Below are 20,878 nucleotides of genomic sequence, written 5' to 3' on the forward strand. Positions count from 1 at the left end.
GGCAATCTTTGGAATAAACCAGACTTGTGTTTTGTCTGCATGGCCCCTTTAAGGTACAGGTACACTCTCCTAAACCATTTCTTATCATCCAAGTTTCTAAGCCCTTCCTCAAAATGTATGTTACTCTGTGCTTCCGTAGCTTCAAAAAAGGCCCAGCCCATATCGCCCTGTACTGCTTCATTTGGGGTCTTGTCACGAGCTCCTAGTGCCGATCAGCCAACTGCCTTCTGGTTCACTTCAAGCCCCTACGACATTATCTCCGACTTAAACATGGCGCTACATTCAAATGTCTAAGCGCCGTAGCAAGTTTACAAATACCCCGTTCTACATCATACTCCTTTTGGTACTCCCATAGTGCTCCACGCTTCACTATCAGCGCGTTTTGCCTCCCTTGCATCTAAAGGTATTCTTCAGGTAGTACTTTCCTTTATTTAGCCAAAACCACAATTGTTTATACCTATTTACTAATCGTATGGTTGTCTGTTGAATCGCGGCATTAGCTTCATCGCAAGACATCGTAACCTAGCTCTGATTTCTGTGTGCTAAAAGCCCGTATACTGTGCTTCTTCACCACACGTGGTGGTAAGTTTCGGTATATCTTCCGCATTATCAGCAAACAACACCACTTTCTGTGCGTACATCAACCAGGGTATCCGTTGCACTTCCAGCTGTCCAGTGCTTCTGTATTATAAGGAAAACCCAATTCAACTCGACTCTTTTTCTACCTTCGTTCCATTCTTCTAGCGTGAACAATGGCGAATGAAAACCTCCATATTTTAACCTATTTGTGGATATTTTGTGATCGTTTTCAACAGAAGCGCATATGGCGACTTTTAGTACCATTCTAGGCTATATTATGAGCTCCCTTGCCACATGTGGAACTTTTTCTTTACCAAGAATGCCATTCTGGAGAGCGGTGACGCCTGTGGCTGCGTGCATCAATTCGTGAACGCTGCCTGCCGCTGACAGAGCCGCGTGTTTGAAGTGACGTCACAAGTTCCCGTCAAACGTCGGAGAATCTCGGTACATAACCCATACTTTTCCCTACCACGGGAGGGACATTATGCTGATGTCCATTAACTGCGCGCCGCTCCACAACCTGTCCCATCGGCGCTATAAATGAGATCAATTTAAAATGTTCCGCGCGCCGCAGACCATTCATACTTCAGCCACGGTATTCTTTAGAGAAAGCGAACTGCATAATAATATGAACACCTAAAATTGGCGTCAGTAACCATTTTAAGCTCATTCCTAGATCTTGTGGCTGACTTATGAATCCAAATTTTCTCTTTCACCCACAGACATTGCCAAGGCTAACGTTTTTGGTCTTTACAACTACGTACCTCATAGGAAATTTTTGGGCACCTAATGATGCTGTGAGGTAACAGCTAACGTATCTGTAACCTTTGCATACGTCGGAATGGCACAAGCATGAGCTAACGTGGCATGTCATTTTCGAGCATTAAGCCCACACAACACAGAAGACGCAGAAAACTCTTGCAGCTGCAAAGGGGGAAAATATTAGCGCAAATGACAAATAGCAGTAGTAGTAATATAAAAGTTTTATTATAAAGTCAGATTATTTAGCTCTCGGAGGGTGGTGCCCTTAGTCCAGGGCCCCACTTGCTGCTGCGATCCGTCTTGCCCGGTCGATCAGTCTGCGCTGTTTGTCCAAGGCTATGCTGGAAAGAGCGGCTTCCCATCTGGCGGGGAGGGGCTGGGTATAGGTAATTGGGTCGGGGGTTCGGGGCATTACCATGTAGAGTGATACAGGTATGGGTGTTTTCCGCAGGATGGGCATCTGTCTGGGTACATGGTAGGGTAGAAGGTGTGCCGGAGCGAGAGGCTAGGGAACGTGTTGAGTCTTCAGTGTTGTAGTATATGTGCGTATGTGAGTGGGATGCTTTCTGTCTTGTCTGGCTCGGGTTGGTCTTCCGCTGGTGCCCAGAAGGTGAGGCCTCGGGTTATTACATAAATGTGTTCATTTCCAGGGAGACATCCATGCCCAGGTGTCCAGATCAGACGGACTGGTGGAATGTGTCGGTTTTGCTGCAGGATGTGGTGGGCGGTCGGGGAGATACGTCCTTGCGCATAATTTCGGCATGCCTCTTGAGAGTCGGATATAATATTTATTGGGTTTCCCGAAGGGCGAGTGCTGACAGGGAGTGCTATTGCACTCTTCCGCTTCCGTGCTGTTCCCGGAGCGTATGGTGGCTGATGTTTTCACCCTCCAGTAAGCTACCGCTGCCACCTTGGCGTTTATGGCTGGATAGTATGCTGCATCCATATAGAGGCTGTCGGGGTTACTGCCTTATATCCGGTACAAGGCCTTAGCCCTTGTGGCACGCCTGCTGGCATGATGTTCTGGATGCATATTTCTGGGTATGGGTGATATTGTTATATTCGCTCTAATTTCCGGGGCTATAGGTAGGGCTCGCGAGGGGCAAGTTCTGACGTCGAGTACCCTAGTTGTCAGAGGACATGTCTCCCTGTAGGGGTGCGTTTCAATCTTTCTAACTGACTGACTTTTCGTGCTCCGATTAATTCCATCGTGGTATTATGTAGGCCCAATAGTAATAACAGGTTCGTTGAGGCGTAGACAGAAATGCCTGTCACCGCAGCCTTTACGGTGGTGCGGATTAGGGTGTCCAGCTGCTTCGCAAATGACAAGGTGCCATCGGCCGGCAAGAAAACTGCTGTCTATCATCAAGGTTCAATTCTTTCCTGCAAGTGAGACTGTACCTCTTCTATGCTGGTGGCGGCAGGTTACCCGCAATGCATCAGGACGGGCAGCTAAAAAGCAAGAGAAAGGTGTTTGTTGAGCGCCTCTTATGACATTGGCATCACGTAACTCTACCCTCGTGCACTCAAGCAGCCTCGGTCAACACTCTCTTGATATACATAGTATATCTAGTTTTCTGACCAAATGATTTTGTTCTCATACAGGTTAAAAGTTTTTAACCTGTAGAAGAAGCTGGTTTGGTTTCGTACTCCTAGAAACAGAGGTAATTTTTGGACAAGACGACGTTGGCACTGCAGCACTTGCGAAACTAGTTTGCAAACCGTCAACGTTTATTGTGACACACTTGCACAAATATTAGTCTCAATTTTTTTATGCATTTCTATTCGGCATAAAACGCCCTCGAAACCATCGATTCGGGGATATTCGCGGCTAAAGAACTGTTCGACTCAAAAATGTACAAGACACACAGAAATAAAGTTCAATAAATGGGCCTCTTATTGATATACAGTAATCCCTCCTTAACACAAACTCGGATATCTCGAAATATTGATTAAATCGAAACTTTATTTTGCCATGCATTTACCTCCCATAGGCGCCATGTATTTGCCCCCCTTCATCTCGAAACGTTTTTTCGGGGGACCGCGGATATCTCGAAATGTTGGAAGAGAGGACACAAGGCAAAGTCCGCTACAGACAGCTGATAAGGTCTCCGTTCTAACGCTTCGCTCTGTCCGATGCCTACAGCGTTGAGAGAGCTATGGACGATGCAGCTGATCATATGGATGAAAAGGAGCCCCAAGAAATCCCTACAACGACAGAAACAACAAAGATGCAGCGCCTGCTTAGCACTAACAATTGATGCGGTACATTGAGCAGCTCAAGAATTTTTTTCTGTGGCCGGCTGAGGACGACGCAGGTGAGGATGATGCCAAACAGAGCTTTTGTTGTCTTTAGAGTGTCCTACCAAGCTGCGATTGTTTTTGAAATGTCTTAGAAGTAAAATTTGCTTGCAGATGTGACTACAAGTTTTGTATCACAGCGATAGGCAAGAACAAGAGAAACAAGCCAAAACACCGCATGAACGCCTAACTATGCAGAATTCACCCCGTAGAAACTGAGGAAAAGTGTCGCAGCAGTCATGGTGCTCAGGGCCTATCCCTATTTTAAGTTTCTGCTCACCATGTGGCAACTAAAGCAGGCATCTTAATCTTAACCTGGTTGCTTTTCTCTACATGATGTGCTGCTGGTGCACCACTCGCTTCGACCGTTTATGATCGCAAAAAACAGCTGACAATTACTACTTCCCAATGCGAAATTTGTGCACAGCGCAAACTGTAGCCTTTTCGGCCACGGCGCATAGCTGCTGCATCTCAGGAAGTGATCGTGTGATCAGCAAGCGCACGACGGCGTACGCTACTCTACCGTTATCTCACAGCGCGTTGCTGCCGCTGAGCATGTTGTTGTAAATCATGTTTGAACCTCCCGCGCAAATGTCACATGGTCCAGATGAGCCCCGCAATGAGGAGGACGCTAAGCACATCCCCCGGTTGCCTCACTCATGCAGCACTCGCTCCTGAGTGCTGGAGTTCACTGAGGCAGCACTCACTCGTGGGTTCTCTCGACGGCAGCAATGGTAAGCTCTGTGTCGGCGGTGCAAACTGCATCTCAGGAAGTAACGCACATCATCGTCGAGCGCACGACAGCACGTCTCACTGTCTCCCCCTCCCACTTTCGCCATGCGTCGCCCCCGAGGAGCATCTCGTGCTGGCTCAGAATACTGCCCTCCCCCTCACACTTTTGCCTCATTTTCCTCCGCCGTTTTCTTTCTGTCTTTGTTCGTTCGGTTATGACGCCGACACCGATGTCAAACCACAGTAGCGGCCGCCAAAATGCTGTGCACTAAAATGAACTATGAGGTTATAATGCCACCACACAAGGGCTTAACGACAGGACAGCCCCCCTTTTGTAGTTGTTGGGGTTGAGACACAAAAGCACCAGTATACATCATTCTCAAGTAGTACCCGCAAGTAGCAGACGACGGGTCTCAGGAAAGCTCTATTGATGAGAACTTGAGAATCCGAATAAGTGATAGTAAACATGATATTTTGTTAAAAACGTTTTGCTCTGGACGATTACCACAGTCCGGTTGAGCTCCGATTTGGTTGTTAATAAAAGAAAATTCTCCTTTGCCATCATGCGCAGCACACAATCCTTCAATTGCAGTTATTGGTTTGCTTCACCCTAGCAGGCCTGGTGTGCCTGTCATTTTTTTTTTTTTTCGCAAGTGCCCTCTCTTTATTGTTAATTGCTCTAAGGCATTTATTAGAAATAAGCATGATATTTTCATGCTTGCTACAAAGCACTGGCACACGTCCAAACAGTAGCTGGGCATAAGAAAGCCGATGTTCTTAAGCTTGCAAGACGGGGCTGTACGTATTGCTTTTCCATACCACTCCCATGGAAGGATAGCTCCAATTTCTCTTTAGCGCAATATGTATGTGCAAGGCTAGTTAGTCGTCCTTCGTTAAATCTATTATATGCATCAAATGCCCGCTATGTTTCTCAGTTACCAAGTATGACACCATGTATTAAGGAGACAAATTGGCTATAAAACGCCGGTGGTCCTGAGTGTGCAACCTGGGTAATGAGACGTGTCGCAATGAATTGCTAAAGACTCATTTAGCATTCCCCAGACTCTTGTACAAATAAAAATTTAACCTGTATAATTCATGATGATGATGATGATGGTGGTGTTTGTGGTGGTGGGGGTGGTGGTGGTGATGACGAAGAAAGCAACCACAGTTCTAAACACAGTGACACAGTCACTGAAAAAAAAAAAAGAAAAATTTTGTTTTTTCTCTCTTCTGCCAAATCTGTTGATTGTACAGTTCGTGTTACCACTGAGTCATCATTTATTTGCCCGAAACAAAGTGTCTTCGCGCACCAGTTTTATTGGTAAGGGACTGCCAAACCATACATAAACTTACCTGAAGCAGTGCATGCACACTATACAAACCCTCTCGCACAAGTGCTTTTCTTCCACAACCTGAGGCTTAGTGGAAAATCTTCTCATTTTGATCGAAATACCCTATACGATGCTTTCGCTGCATGGACATCTCCTGGCTGAGCTCCCACAAAATGATGGGTTCAGCACTGTCACTTGTCAAGATCATGAAACTGCTCCAGATGATCCAGTGTTCCATAAAAGCAGAGTGCATTATCGCTAGTGATAACGCACACTGTTTTTATGAAACACTACGATTCAGCGTTGCAAAGAAAATCTTAACCCAGAAGCAAGGAAAGTTGCGCTGTGAACCTGCATGCACCGGCCATCTTGGTTGCTTTGCACTTTGTTGCCAAACTATGACGCGAACTTGAACTTGCGAAGGCATTTTACACCATGCCACACATGTAAAGCACCACAATGACTCGGTCAAGATGCTCTGCACTTCTAAGGCTGCCGATATGGTAGCAAGCCATAAAAAGACAGTAACGATAGAAAAACGTTCCCATCGGCAAAAATTTGAGCAAGCCCAGAAATCTCTCAGTGACATTAAAATAAAAAAAGCATCATGAATCAGGGCTTAATGTGCCCACCATAAAAAGTACACCATAATGGAGGGATACGGATGAGTTTGTAGAATCCTTACATGCGTGGCGAAGACTCAAACACACGAATATTTTCTCTATCAGAAGGGAAAAAGAAAAGGAAAAGAAAAGCATCCACAAAGCTCAAGAATCAAAGCCTTGATCTAACTACAGAGGGTTAGTGCAACATCCCCAAGGGGCTACAATTATGTTACCTCAATTTATTGCCATAACCGCTCAATGTCTGAATTGCCACGTTTCAGAAATGAATAATTTCCTAAAATTCTGTCTTTTTTTTTTCTCTAAATGTAGCGAAGTAAAAAGCTACCCAAGGAACAGCTCAACAATACTAAAGAAATCCCAACTGAGACATGTTTGAAATTGTACACATTCGGTACCAATGTAAATCTTACTGCACCCTAAGAAATTCCAGAGACTAATTGCCACTTTGCCATATGACATATGGGGAGATTACCCAGCAACGATTTGATAGGGCACAGAGTCTATAAGAGCTGAAATGCTGTATATAGTTGTGGAGAGCAACTTTTACTTATTTTTTATTCACACTCATCTCTGAGGAGACGAGTGAGCACTTGCCCTCATTCTCTGTATAACATATATTACTATATCCAGCAGTCAGATTTTTACAGCCATCGTTATACCTAAACCTACTGAGTTCTTGGACAATACATATTTTTGAGAGCTTCTTCCTTCTCTTTGAATAATTTTAAAAAATAATTACTTGTACAATAGCTTCACTGCTTTAATTTCTGCCCCCTCGCAATAGCCTTTTAAGGAGCTAAGACAACCTCAAAATTTGTGCAGATAAACTCCCTCCAACTACCGCAACAATGCAATTAACTTACCTACTTTACCTCGACAGCACCGAGATAAGTGGATTTCGAAAGCTAAATGACCAAGAACTCGCAAAATACACAGAAAATACAAAATAAACAACATGGGGTTTATTTCACCAAAACCTTCGGCGACCTCGCACACTCCAAACAAGCAACACAATTGCTGCGACAACATATAAGCCACATACGGTTATTTCACTTGGAATGAAGCATTTTGACACTGCCAAGTCATCTGGTGTAAAAACAGCCTGCAAAACGAAGAGGGGAGGGAAAAAGAAGAAACATTAGTCAGATATTACTTCCAGTATCGAAAGCAAGTCCTTCTAGAGGGGTCACAGGGCACGTCAAAACACATGAAATGTTTTTCCCACCATGCAGTCCCCAAACGTCCCCACCATGTGCTCTGCTTTCAACACACCACAAGACTGAAATTTTCACACAACAAGGAGATTTAACCACTTGCATACAATGTCCTGCATGGATGCAATCAAAGAACATCCCTCTGACATAGTGACCAGGTTCCACAGTGTTTCCAGGTGTAAAGGAAGGGAAAAAGCTTTGAGCCTACCTACAGTTGGCTCCTACTTTCGACCCCTTACACTCAGTGGCCCCGAAATCTCATTACAGTGCACCAGGGTCAAACCTTTAAAAAACACTTTCTGACGCAGATTAGAAAGTGTTAATTTGTTTGAAAGAAATTATCTGCGCACAGTTTGGAGTCAGATCCGAGCCAATCGCCATTACAAATAGCGCCATTTGCCCCAAACTTCCCTTCTCCTATGCAGCTTTTTCATACAGGCAATGCTACACTGTTTGAACTGACTGTTAGTGCTGCCTATAGAGCAACCCTTTGTCTAGTGGTCGGTGTTCAGTTGTGTATGAACAGATGCAGGCGTACGACATATCCAGATTCAGCACACATGACAGCATTACAAAACATTGCGGTTGCAAAGTTTTGCTACTCTTGAATATTGTCTCACTACTTCTGCAAATTCCCATAAAAAATGACAAATTTGCTTAATGATTTTCCTTGGTGTCTTAAAGCTGACCAGTCAAATTCAAAACAAGCATAATTTTTTTATGGCTCTAGACGCTGGGCTTTTTTTGTACAATTATTTATCTGCCACTGTGCCCTAGTGGCTCGGGTGTTAGGTCGCAGCTTTGATTCCTGGCTGTGGCGGCCATTTTTATGATTGAGGCGGGGAAAAGAAAAAAAGAGATGGCAGGGTGCCGAGATTTCAATCCATGTTAAAGGAGCCACGAAGACAGAATACAAGTCTGTTTTATTCAAAAGATCTGGTGTTTTATAGTGCCCCCAGCACTTGCCCGGCAGCTAACGATGCTTTATTCACTGAGAAATTTTACATTTTAAGCCAAAATTCTAATTCTCCTACTAAATCATATTTTGTGACGTCAGTGATGACGTATTCAGGCTGCTGAAAACTAGCGGCTGCTGCAAACGGTGAAACAACTTCTTTTGTTGCCATGTTTACCATCTGCCTTCATTGATGGTGCAATGATACGGCTCAAGGAGCGCTGTCCAAACTTGCTCTATTTCTGACCGGATTTGTACCTAGCTTACTTTTGTTATGGCTGAAAGCAATCGTTCGTGAAAAATTTTAAATTTGGTATGCTCGACCAACAGGCTCATGTAGGTAAGTGTCGATGTCACTTATGCCAGTTGGCCAGTGCTGTGTCAAAGAAGCCCAATGCCCCCGATGGCTGTGCAGATTCGGGCAGCATAGTGCATGCTGTATGCACTGGTGCTTCTATGTTTACGTCTTCGTTCGTAACTGTCAAAAGAATGAGCACTAAATTTAAGTGCTAATAGCTCATTCTGAAATCTGTGTTTATTAACGTTTCACTTTGCCAGCCTCGGCAAATCGCAATGAGTTGCCCATAATACGTCATCAGTTCAGTGCAGAAAAGTAGCTAGGATGTCGCATGCCTATTCTCTGTTTTCCTCATTATACAGCTCACTGAAGTTTGCATTAAAAGTTGTGTCAGTGTTATTCTAACGAGGCAATCTTTCGAATGAAACAAACTTGTAGTTTGTCGTCATGGCCCCTATAAAGATCCCCAGGTGGTCTGAACTTAGGGTTGCCACCTTCGAAAAAAAAAAAAACCGTTCGGGAGAGGAGGGGGGGGGGGGGGGGGGGGGGGGGCGTGGGCGTGGTATATAGAATATTTAATTTGTATTGAAAAAAAAAAAAAAAAGACGCCATGTTTTTGACATGCAGTGCCATTTATTGCAGCGTTTTCTTAGAGAGAAATCAACATAACCTTTGTACTGACACTGATCGAGAGCGTGGTTATTGCTCTGTATGTGCTTCACTTAAAGGGGTCCTGAAATGCCTTCCGCCGATGCATGGATGTACATGTAACCAAATAAAGCAATGTATTAGCAATCTCCTCCTGCAAGAATTTTGTTAAAGCGATGAGTATTAGCTGAGAAATCGTAAATCAAAAACCGCGAATTATCGTCGCGCCGTATTTCCTCCTCCTTTCAACTGTTTCTTCGCTGTTGGCCTCCCCTCCCATGATGCTCCGCTCCTCAGCGGTGACGTACTTCCGCTATTGCGCTCCCACAGACTGCCGTCTGCTACGGGCCAGCTCTTTCGGCTTTTTCATCTCTGTAGACACCATGGACACAGGCTGGAAAAGCGAACGAATGACCTGGCCGCATGTGTGCGGCCTGGCCTTGCCCTTTCGCGGTGTACGTAGCTGCAGGGCTGCAGTTGGTATCGGCGGCGAACTCGCAGCCGCGTGGGGAGAATCGTGCGCTCGTTCCCTTTGGTGCACCGCGCACTGTTTATCCAAACAGCGCGGTCTCAGATGTGGCCCCGCTGGTGCCGGGTGTTATTTTGCGGTGGTTGTAATTCCTACTACCGGCGGCATGTGAAAAAAGACATTTTCAACCGACACAGAACCCGTGCACAAAACGCGCCGGATCGGATCGCTTTATCAGCGGCGATGAACGTGAAGGCGAAGAGCAAACCAACGCTGCACTCGATCAGCGAGAACCCGTGTTCTGACAAGCTGCACCCATGTGTTACATTCAACACTGACGGGAAAGCGTTTGTTTGCACTTGTTTGGATAGTCGTAAAATGTCCAAACACTCCGGCACTCCGCTAGCAGATCAGCCGGCGAGACATTTCGGAAAACATTTGACAGATGGCGCCGTATGCATTAGTGTGTCGCTACGCAAAACTGATGAGACGCTCTACTAAAACTCCCATCGCGGTGTCACGTAGCAGGACGCAAAAATTTAGCGTTTAGCGTATGCAAAGGCCACAAACGCTGTACTGAAACTCTATTAGCAGCAAAATAGCGTGCGTATGTGAAACCGCTTGCGTTTACAAAGCTGCACGCCGAGCGCGTACGTTTCAAACCTAGTGACATCGTTTAAATACACTGGCAAGCACAGCATAACGTAGTCAGATATCAACCGTATGCTCAGGCGACAAGCAAGAGCTTGTTTTATGTGGGGCTGAGATTGCGCATAAAGGCCCGTTCGCACTTGCGACGAAAGCGAGTGAGAGCGGCAGGAATTCCGTCGCTTTGTCGCGCGACGATCGTTTTTGTCGAATGGTCGGGACAAATTTTGGTTGCGCGACAGAATTCCCGTCGCTTTCGCTCGCTTTCGTCGCAAGCGGGAATGGAAAGTTCTGCCGCTGCCGTCTGCTACGCAGCTCGGAGGTAACCGCGCGATCTGCTCGGGCCGGATGAACGCGCACACGCCCACACTCCCGCACGGCAGCGCCCCAAGCGGCAGAAGGCCGCGTACATCGCTCCCGGCGCCCGCCTGGAGCCCGCCCTCGGCACACTAGCCAGTATATTTCAGGCACTATAATGGAGGAAAGATTTTTTGCTTCCGATGAACCTAGTTCTTTGCCCCTGTGTTTTTAAATACGTGAAGTGGTTAGCACGTCGTCCTCACGCAGCTCTGTATCGTCGTAGCATCGCTGATTGTCCGAACGAAGCTTGCAGCTAAGCCAATGCAGCGACCGAAGCTGTGTGTATGTGTGTGCATCGCCTCCTGTGTGTTGTGGACGCGTTCGTTTCGCGATGAAATGCGACATTGTACTTCTGCGGGTGGATAGTGCTTCCCATGGTCTGGATTATCTTTCTCGAACGACGTACCACTCAACCTCGCATGGGGTATGTGCAGTGTGCCTGGCTAAAAGCCTTCTCGCTTGCGCGCCAGAGTTGTGACTTGCTGCTCGTCCCCGCAAACCGGGTGTGAGGTGAGTGCCGTATTTACGACGGGCAGGAGGAGGCAACTCATCGTCTGTCAATCGCGGTTCAGACTTGCAACGCTTGTTGTGACGTTGCGTTCGTTCGAAACGCATCTCTGGATTGTTTTGAAGTTGAATAAAATGTACGCGTCAAACCCGGGCATTCGGCTCAGGGCGTTCTCTGCGATTGCACCAAAGAAGTGCCACGGGACTTTCTTTATGGTACGTACTCACGTAAGATAAAATCCACGTCGTGTTATGGCCGTGTTGCATTCAATACAAACGGTTAAGCGTTTGTTTACACTTGTTTCGTTTGTCGTAAAATGTCAAAGCACTCCGGCACTCCGCTGGCAGATCAGCCGGCGAGCCGACGCTGAGCAGACGACTCATCTCTTTGCCGGAAGTGCGTGAAAAAGCCGCCCAATAGCAGGATGTCTAGCTCATGACGAACATCTGGGAATCGATGATGTAGACATGTGAAGATGGCGGCGTCCAAAAACACGAAGGAAAGGGTGAGAAAAAAGCGACAAACTTTGCAACAAAAGTGTGAGCTTTCCGCTGTGCGTAAAAGAGTAATACTTGGCACAGGTGACGTTGGCGACCCAATCTAGCGATTGCGCTAGTTCATTTAGTGTGCTCAAAATGCCTTTCAGGGCCCCTTTAAAAGTAACCGCAATTGCTGACCGCGCCGGCAGCATTTCTTTGTTTTGTTCCTACCTTACGTCCCACTCCATCTAAGGCAGCGCACTCGCCCGTGTATTTTCTCTCCTCGCGTGTCTTTGCGCAGCTTCTCGACACATATTTATCATCTTAGTTGTTGAATTGACGCTTATGAAACGCCAAAACGGACATAATCACGGCACGAGGGCGGAAAAACCGGCCAATGACGACCGGTTTGAAACCGGCCCGCTGTTTAAAAAACCGATCGGGCCGGTCCAAAACCGGGCAGGTGGCAACCCTATCTGAACTGGCTTGCAGCCCTACCCTACGGTGTGCCTCATTGCAGAGGAGTAGCTTCGGCACGTTATACCTTGATTTTAACTCTGCTATTTCACTATGTGCACATTTTAATCAAGCACAGTTTGCAGGACTAAGTGACTGACAGCACAGCCTTAGACAGCCGAAAAGTAAGAGGGAAAAAAAAAAAAAAGACTGGCGCAAAAAACAATCCAGTGATCAATCGTCCCTTGACAAATCGTACTAGATAAAAAGAATTTTAATCTTTTTCGACACATAGCTCTCCATCTTACTTCTATCAATGCCTCAATAGAAGCTGAATGAAATTTTCCAGTGTGTCCAGTTTTAGCGCATCATTACTTGGCCAACTTCCCTACACGTGCAAACATTTACTTGCTTCCATGTTCACACACATAAACAGTGATAGAAAAGGCGTCCTGGGCGAGCAAGCTTCACTCCACTCCTCAATTGAAAGTGAAATTATAACTACAACAAAGTGCTTAGAATTACTCACAAGAGCAAGGCTGGGACTCTCCTTATTCCTCCAGCTCAGTGATGGCAGTGTCCATTCAGGTATGCTATTTTGATGGACCGTCAGGCAGCCGTGATGAGTGTGGCCGTTAAAAACAGCCCGAGGCTTCAAGCTATCCAGGAGCTGCATAATGCGGGTGGAAAAAAAAAAAAAAAAAAAGTGAAGTGTAGTTACTCTTGCTACCTGGTGTCATACTATACAAGCAAAATGTGAAGTGGCTGCTACGTTAGCCACGGGATGGCGCTAGCCACTCCGTTCATCATCGTCATCATCATTGCGGACTTTGTTTTTAGGCGATTCTAGATGTTTTTTTAGCTGCTGGCTCCTTACAGCAGTGCTAGTATTCGCTAAATTTGTACACTTCTCTAGCCAATTTTTCAGTAAAAGTGCCAATAACAATGCCTATCAGTCAGCGAGTTTGTTACATCAAGGTTAACCGCCCAAACGCCTTCGTTACATAGAGGTCGCAAAAACACATGCGCTTTAATGGGGCTGGCAATGGGGAATTAAAAATTCTTGTTAAATCCAGGAATTTATTGCACAGGGGTTTGTTACATCCAGGTTTAACTGTAAAGGAGTCATTAGGCAACATACAACTTTGTTGCACTAAAAAAGCACTACACAAGAAAAAAAAGTGTAATATGCTCGGCATTTATTTACACTTGCATAATTTTGCATACGCACCCTCCATGGATCAGCAGATTATGTTAAAGTTAAAGGAATGGTGTGCTTGCAAACTATTACTATGCTATATGTTAGAATTCAACACTGTCCTTTTTTTTTCTTTTTTTTTTTGCAGTGATAACACAATTTACAAATCAGTGCAGAGCAATAAATTGTGCACTATCAACTGTAATTTATAAGTAGCAGTCAAGGACATGGGGCCATCCCTGAGTGGCTCTTGATTTAATCCACTGACAGTCACCACCGTAACGCCATCGTGGGTGCCTCTCATGTGGTTGCTGCAGTAACATTGCAGTGCTAACTGAGTTTACATTTCTAGCTCTATGTTCTCCACGGATTGCCAGAGAAATGTTGCCATCCCTCCACAATTGTGCAAATTTACCTCCCCCCCCCTCTACCCCCAATGGTTTCATTGCCGTGGGCAAAAACGATCTCTGTGGGCAAACACGCCAAGGTGCCAAGGCCTAAGACACCGAGCACATACATCAGGCTAATCAGGCATACAGCATAGAGCTCAGGATTCGTTTAAGGAAACCACAAAACAATAATCGAAACCGCATTATGGATGATAAGGTGCCTGTGAACAAGGAACCCCCCCATAAAGTGTTCCTGGTAAAGATTATGTTAGCAGATTACCTTTGAAAGCTAGGCAGGACTAGTGTCAGTAAAGTAGAATACAAACTTAGTCTAGTTGGTACATTACAAAAGAAAACTGTGCATAAAACGAGGACACAACAGAAGACGACTATACACACGGACACACAGGACACACTAGGCAATTACCTGCGCCCTGTGTGTCTAGTCATCTTCTCTTGTGTCCTCGTTTTATGCGCAGTTTTCTTTTTCATAGCGTCACTAAATAGAGTGGTTCTTGCCCAAGATGCCAAGCGCATGCGTCAGGCTAGGCAGAACCCATCATTTGCCGCATCTTTGAACACACTTCTGCTGCTGAAATGCTGTTACAGACATTATCTCCGATTCGCATTCGGATCGACGCCAGTCACGTGCAGACGCAGAGCAGGGAGGACAAGCTAAGCCTACCAGAGTTTACCGACTAAAACACACAAACAACAAAACGGCGGCACCCATGAACCGTCGCAGTGTAAACGAATATCACATAATGCAAACTGACCAATGATCATGGTGGCGGCACGGAGCAATAGGAGAAAAGGGTGCCTATGCTCTGTACCCTTATCTAGTGACACGTGAGACTAGCTGAGCGCAAGTGACAAGCCCGCTCAGACGACGAGAAACATTTCATACCCTCCTCCATTACCATTAGTAGCGGTTTACAACAGCTTTGCTGGACATCCACTTTCGCGGGGCGGGATCGTGGCCAATTTTTTTTGTTTAACATGTTTCCAACTTCGACATTTCGCAGAAACTAATCCTAATCTTTGTGCAGAGAAGCTCTCAGTTCAGTATGTTTACTTCCAGCTCTCAAGGCTGCAGGTGCTCACATGGCCCAAGCACATGTCATTTGTACCCTCGCAGGAGATTTCTTGGTTTGCGTGCTACGCAGTTGACTACTAATATGAACGTGCTTGCTGTAGTTGGGGTACGGCTCTGTACTGTGGAAGGTAACTGAAATCGATTTGTTTTATCCTCTTTTGGTCTCCATTGGTTTGCCACCGTGCATTTGTGAGTGAGCTGTGGTTTCGGTATGGGTTGCGCACTGCGTCTCATCTTACAGGGACAGCTCAAGCAAGGATTAGGAACTTTTTAGTGCACAAATACACACTAGTATAGCAGCCTGGATTTTGTTTCTATATGCATTAAGCCTCTCCTGAACTAGTGAAAAGAACTTAGTTTTTGTTTTTTATTGCTTAGTTTTTTTTTTCTAAATTTAAATTTTTTTTCTGAACTAAAATCTACATGTTATTTTTGTTAATAATGGTGATTTGGTATGTTTTAGGTTGCTTTAGGTATGGGGCGCAGCCAATGACCATGTTAAATTACCGTTCTCCATCGCGCGAACAGATATGTCTCGTAGGTGCTCTGCGCAGCGAAGCGTTTGGAAATACGCTTCCAGGGGAGCTGGGCGTGTCACCACCGTGCAAGCTCTACGTGTTGGCAGCTGTGGAACAAGAGTTAGAATAGAGTGTGCTGCGTGACATGTGAATGTGACGGCCCGGCAGGATCCCAGCCGCGCAGGACTTTGATTCTGTGCAAGCTGCGATGTGCGTTAGCAGTCTGTATGTTGAATCAATTTGCGCCAAAAGACAAAGGAACGAAAGTGAGAAAGAGACACAAATACCATGTAGCAGTAAAGAAGTCTTTTGATAACTATCACCAGGCTTTCACCTTGAAAGCATGCAAGCAAACTTTAGTGCCCCGAGAAATTCTTTTTGAAAGTGGAACCTGAAATAAAAACATTTAACCATGTCGACACATTAAAAAATATGTATGTATGTTTGACCATTAAAGGGCTGAATATTGCCATTCTGTGAAGCCCTTTCTAGACAGTGATATGCAGCAATCCCAGCCACATGCTTTCTTCAAGCCCCTGAATGTTCATTTGTGTCGAAGTTGAATTCCAGCACAACACTCTGTTCAACAAGAGTTCCATTGCCAGCTGCAAGATCAAAACCAATTTTCACGTCCTACACGTGGTTTCGGTTTCACAGCCTGGTTGGCCTCAAATGTACCTGCAGTGCAAGGCGCTCACCATTGACGTTGCCTCTCGCGATAAGCACTCCCAGTTTTCCCGAAACAGCTCTTCTTTTACTCCTGGAGGGGCAGCATCTGGCTCCGAGCATTCACTGTCAGACTTCCTGTACAAGGGGAAGTGCTGCAGAAAATGGTACGATCGTTTATAATGCTAGCGGTTATACTGTAGCCACAAATGCATACGCATTGGCATTGTTCCCCCCAAATTCCACAAACACCAATAAATGTGCCCGAATGTTGAACATATCAAACGAAAACAGTAGAAAAACACGTCTCAAAAAACAGAACACAGTTGGTAGCAAGTTATAATCAAGCAGGATATTAACAGACAAAATTTGAGGTTACATTTGATCAATGCACTTCACAAATGCAAACAAAGCTTATCTTATTTGAGAGTTATATTAAGATTATAGTATTAAGTAATTACAGTGCTAAGAGAACAAATACAAAAAAAGGTAACGGGACAAGCACCAACCGTCTTGTTGTCATTCCCCTTTACACACTAACCACCTAATATGACTTAGCAACATGCCTAACAGTACACTTTAGAGCTTAGTAGTTTCGACCAAAAGAGGATTTTTAAAAGGTGACCAATATATCGCATACACAGGTGTTATTGTACTTCGCCTCCACCAGGAAAACAGCTGCCACGCCTGCGAACTTCGCCTACAACCCTCTGCTCAGTAGAGCAACGTCACAGCCACTAAGCCGCTGCAGCAGGTCGATGAAGGAAGAAGAGCCAAGGAAGAGTGGGACTAGGAAGTGAAGTTTCAGAGCACGCGTCACTACAGAAAGAATTAAATGCAGCCACTCTTCAAGCCTCCGAATAAGCCTGCAGTTGTAGTTACACATGACCAAAACTAAAAGAATGGACGTCTTTGTAGCTTACTTAAGAAAAAGAAAAATGTGAACATTACCCACCAATTTCACAATACAACCGAAACAAGGTTGTACAGTAGTAAGCTCTTAAGTAAGGCAGGCGGAAAGAAAAGGTACAAGTGAGAAGTGTGTAACCATTCAAACATAATTTTAGCCATTAAAGTAATAGCTTGGCTCAGTTACCATCCCACAAGTGCAAAAAAAAAAAAAAGAGAGTCCCGGGCAGTTTCCACTTATGCGAAACCTAGGGAGGGGCGAAGCATGCATTGTATAAGTGTATTCTTGGCACCTTGGCGTTTTTTCCAACGGAGATGAAAGCATTGGGGGGCAGAGGTATACAGCTTTGCTGTAAAGTCTCCTGTCTTAGAAACACGAATCTCTCTAGTGCGAGGCATAAACGAGTGTCCCGGTGTTTTTTTAGTACGCATTACGAAGAACTTCAGCGCGAGGCGTAAACAAGTGTCCCGGTGTTTTTTGGAAAGCACTATGTTCTAGCGCAAGGCGTAAACAAGTTTCCTGGTGTTTTAGTACCGCGACTACATGAGACGACGATTACGACAACGACGATGGATGACAGGAGATGCCAACAGCCCCAGCCCTTAAGGGGCTTGGCCCCTAAAACAGTTGAGAAAGCATTGACTGAATTTTACCGTATTTAGATATGCACTAAGACTTGCAATACTAAAAGAGGACTAAAGTGTAGACACAAGTTGTGGCCTCTATCACTGTGGCCTCTATCAGTAGGCAACAGTGCTGTCCATATAAATTACCTCTCGCAGCAGAAGCAGTCGCTTATGAAGTTGCAATATGACAAAAGTATGAAAAAACGTATCATTGCCCCGCCCACTTTTATGCACTACAATTGGTTACATCACAAATCATGAATGGTTCAACCAGATTAGTGGAGACTCTCTGAGCGTTTCTTTAAAGAGTTGTAAATGTTAAATGAATGCATGCAGGAACTTCTGCTCAGCACGTGTTGTTTCAAAGGCATGCACTTCAGCTCTCGCACGTCATTAAGCAGGTTCCCTTACTGCAACTGGTGGCAATATTGCTTCAGTTTTGATCTCAATCATGTTTTTTTGTTGTTCTACAAATTTTCACAAGATTTATGCAGGTTGACACGAGAGCTCTCGCCCTTTTTTACTATCAGTTTCTATTCCCATATGCCAATTTGAAACAAAAGTCTCAGATCTGAGATACTGGTGCAAGCGGCTACGTAAACATTCCGGCCGTCAGCCAAAATGCTGGAAAATGGCATGGGTATTTTCTACTCCTTCTCCTAGGCGGCAGCGCCGTCCGTGCATGAATGACTGCGTAGGCAGCCCCACATACGATCTGTAACACGCTCTTTTCCATCCCAAAAATATGGAAGGGAAATGAGAGGAGTGACAGCCTTAGTTTTGGGCGATTCCCTGGGAGATAAAACATGCACTTACATGCAAATCGTTTGTTGTTGTTTTTTTTCCCCTTTTTAAGACGAAAGCCTTACACCTCTATTTTTAAGGTCGTGTTGTGAGATACAGCAAAAAAACATTGCGAGGTACAGAAATCAGAGTGTGCACCGAGAAAGAGAAACAGCAGCGCCAAATGAGGGTTCTGGGAAAGGGCAACGGAACGCAGTCAGACAGTTGAGGGAAAGGGAAACGGTGGCACTCGGGAGGAAAAGGGATGTGTGAGCGGTGGCCCTCTAGGAACGTTCTGGACAGGCTTGGTATATGTCACTCCATGGGCTCAGAGCTTCAGTCCACATCCCTACAGGTGACGACGCACCAGGCCCTAGTTGCAGGCGGGGAAAACCGAGAAAGTATGCCACGATGGAAGAGGTCCACTAGGCTTTCATCTCCACATTCTTAAAAAGTTTTCAGCAACCCCATAATTTTTTTAAATGAGTCATAAGTGCACCAATTAATAGAACCTTGTTTTTTCCTACTGTGGGTACTGTGCGAGAAAAGAAGTTGTAAATGTTTGTGAATGACATGCTGTTTTCGGTGGCTGCAATTTTTTCGAACTTAATGCCTCTGTGCATGGCAAAGAGTAAGGCTTCTGTCCAAATTTATTTAAAACCATAAACTGCACCAGGTGGTAGTAAGCATGAAGCAAACTTAGTGTCCTGCAACAGTGAGAAAACTTTTTTAAAATCGTAAAGTCGGTCCAGACGCTAGATTGTTACTCTCTTTGACGCCCCCGTCTCAGTATCTGCAACCAACGCCGCCTGTATAAACACTGCCTAACGCGTGAGCGAAAAATGGCCAAACAGCCACTCTCCTGTTGCTCTCTCCTACCCTTCCCCGCTCCGTAGCCTTCCAGCGTGCTTTCGTGTCCGCCAGCCAGCGCCGCTTCTCGGAAACTATGCAAAATAGTGGAAAGTTTGTTTAGCGTTCCCGAGGCGGCGCTCCTACGCCTTCTTTTTTTTCACCATGCCTGTCTGTCTTGGTCTGTCACTGATAAAACTTCCTTTGTCACGAAGCAAAATCCCTTGCGCTGCCGCAGGCTGATGCCGGCTTTGCGCGCTTATATCTACTCGGATCACAGGCCCTGAAATGTTCTGAGTGGGGCATCCCACCTCTATCCCCTCCGCATTTAATGTATTGTTTTGACCCCGCTGTTCGCACTCCGCATCGGTACGCACTTCTAAAATTGAGGACTGTACTGTAGAAGCGCCTGGACAGCGTGGCGGGATCCCAGCTGCTTATCCTTTTGTTTCCTATAATTTTCTGAAGTTTACAAGCACGTGATATTATTGGAATGTAATCGTAGAAGTGAGCGCCTGAACAAAAAACGTGCACGCAATTTTTTCTTCTCTAAATACTCCAGAAAGAAAAATATCAGTAAAATAATGGCTGCCCTATCCGAAAATATCGTTTTTCTGTTAGCTATATGTCTACCCGACAATCAGTGTGTTCTTACACTATTTCAGTCCGCCTCCGTCTTTATCTTTGGAAAAATGCAGCAAGTATGAAGCGAGCGACACGTTGAACGAGATCCCCAGTGCGCCACAGAACTAGCGCCCCGTCGCGGCTAAGATGTAAGCGAAACAGCCCTTGAAGCCCAACAGGCAAGCTGACAGACACACGTCGTAGAAGTGGGTGCAGCGTTCGCAACTCGCGAGCAGTGACGTAAGGCGAGATGTCCGCCGGCACGCGCCACATAGCGGATCAGTGCCTGAACTAAGCATCCCTACCCTTCCCATTGAAAAGCGCGCGACGCGTCAGGCAATGTTAATACAGGCGGCGTTGCTGCAACAGTGACGAATTTGCAAGTGAGTGCTTTTCAAAACACTGGCAAAGGTCGCTCACCACGGAAAAATAACACTATACATAAATTAAATAACTATGGTGCTTTTCAGAAAATGAATAAATTAAGAAAATAAACACGTCTTGCTTTGCTTGAAAATCTGAGAAACTCGATGCTTTACGAGGGACGATAAAAAAGCAGAAAAACATGTTGCCTTATTTTATTTATAGCACTTAAGTTATAATCAGCTGAACTCATGCATCATGAGAAGTGTCTTCACGTCACGCACTATGTTCCTGTTGCTGCTTTTCTGACTATGTGTGCTAATAAAAGAGTGCTTGTTCGCACTCTGTGGTCATACTTGTGAACATTCGACTTTTTATGGCCCCCACAAAGAGAAAGTGATATTTTAAAGTTTTTTTGTTTGATTGCACAGTTTGACTGAAGATGTGTTTCTCAGCTAGCTTGTGGCCAATAAAACTGTGAAAAGTG

At 45.3% G+C, this 20,878-nt stretch overlaps 1 protein-coding gene across 5 annotated transcripts in view; it reads right to left on the bottom strand.

Moving 5' to 3' along the window:
• Positions 1-7,274: 7,274 nt before the first annotated feature.
• Pgap5 (Per1-like protein PGAP5) overlaps positions 7,275-20,878 on the bottom strand; it is a 49,054-nt gene continuing 35,450 nt past the window's right edge. For all 5 annotated transcript variants that reach the window (XM_077686299.1, XM_077686301.1, XM_077686303.1 and 2 more), the window contains 3 exons: positions 16,269-16,391; positions 12,899-13,039; positions 7,275-7,436 (listed from right to left, as the gene is read on the bottom strand). In XM_077686299.1, the coding sequence (XP_077542425.1) occupies positions 7,302-7,436; positions 12,899-13,039; positions 16,269-16,391 (399 nt within the window). In that variant the 3' untranslated portion in view covers positions 7,275-7,301. The remainder of the gene's footprint in view (positions 7,437-12,898; positions 13,040-16,268; positions 16,392-20,878) is intronic.

This window comes from Haemaphysalis longicornis, unplaced genomic scaffold, assembly GCF_048455015.1.
Source record: "Haemaphysalis longicornis isolate Haplotype H1 unplaced genomic scaffold, Haemaphysalis longicornis Haplotype H1 scaffold_1, whole genome shotgun sequence".
NCBI classification, from domain to species: domain Eukaryota; kingdom Metazoa; phylum Arthropoda; class Arachnida; order Ixodida; family Ixodidae; genus Haemaphysalis; species Haemaphysalis longicornis.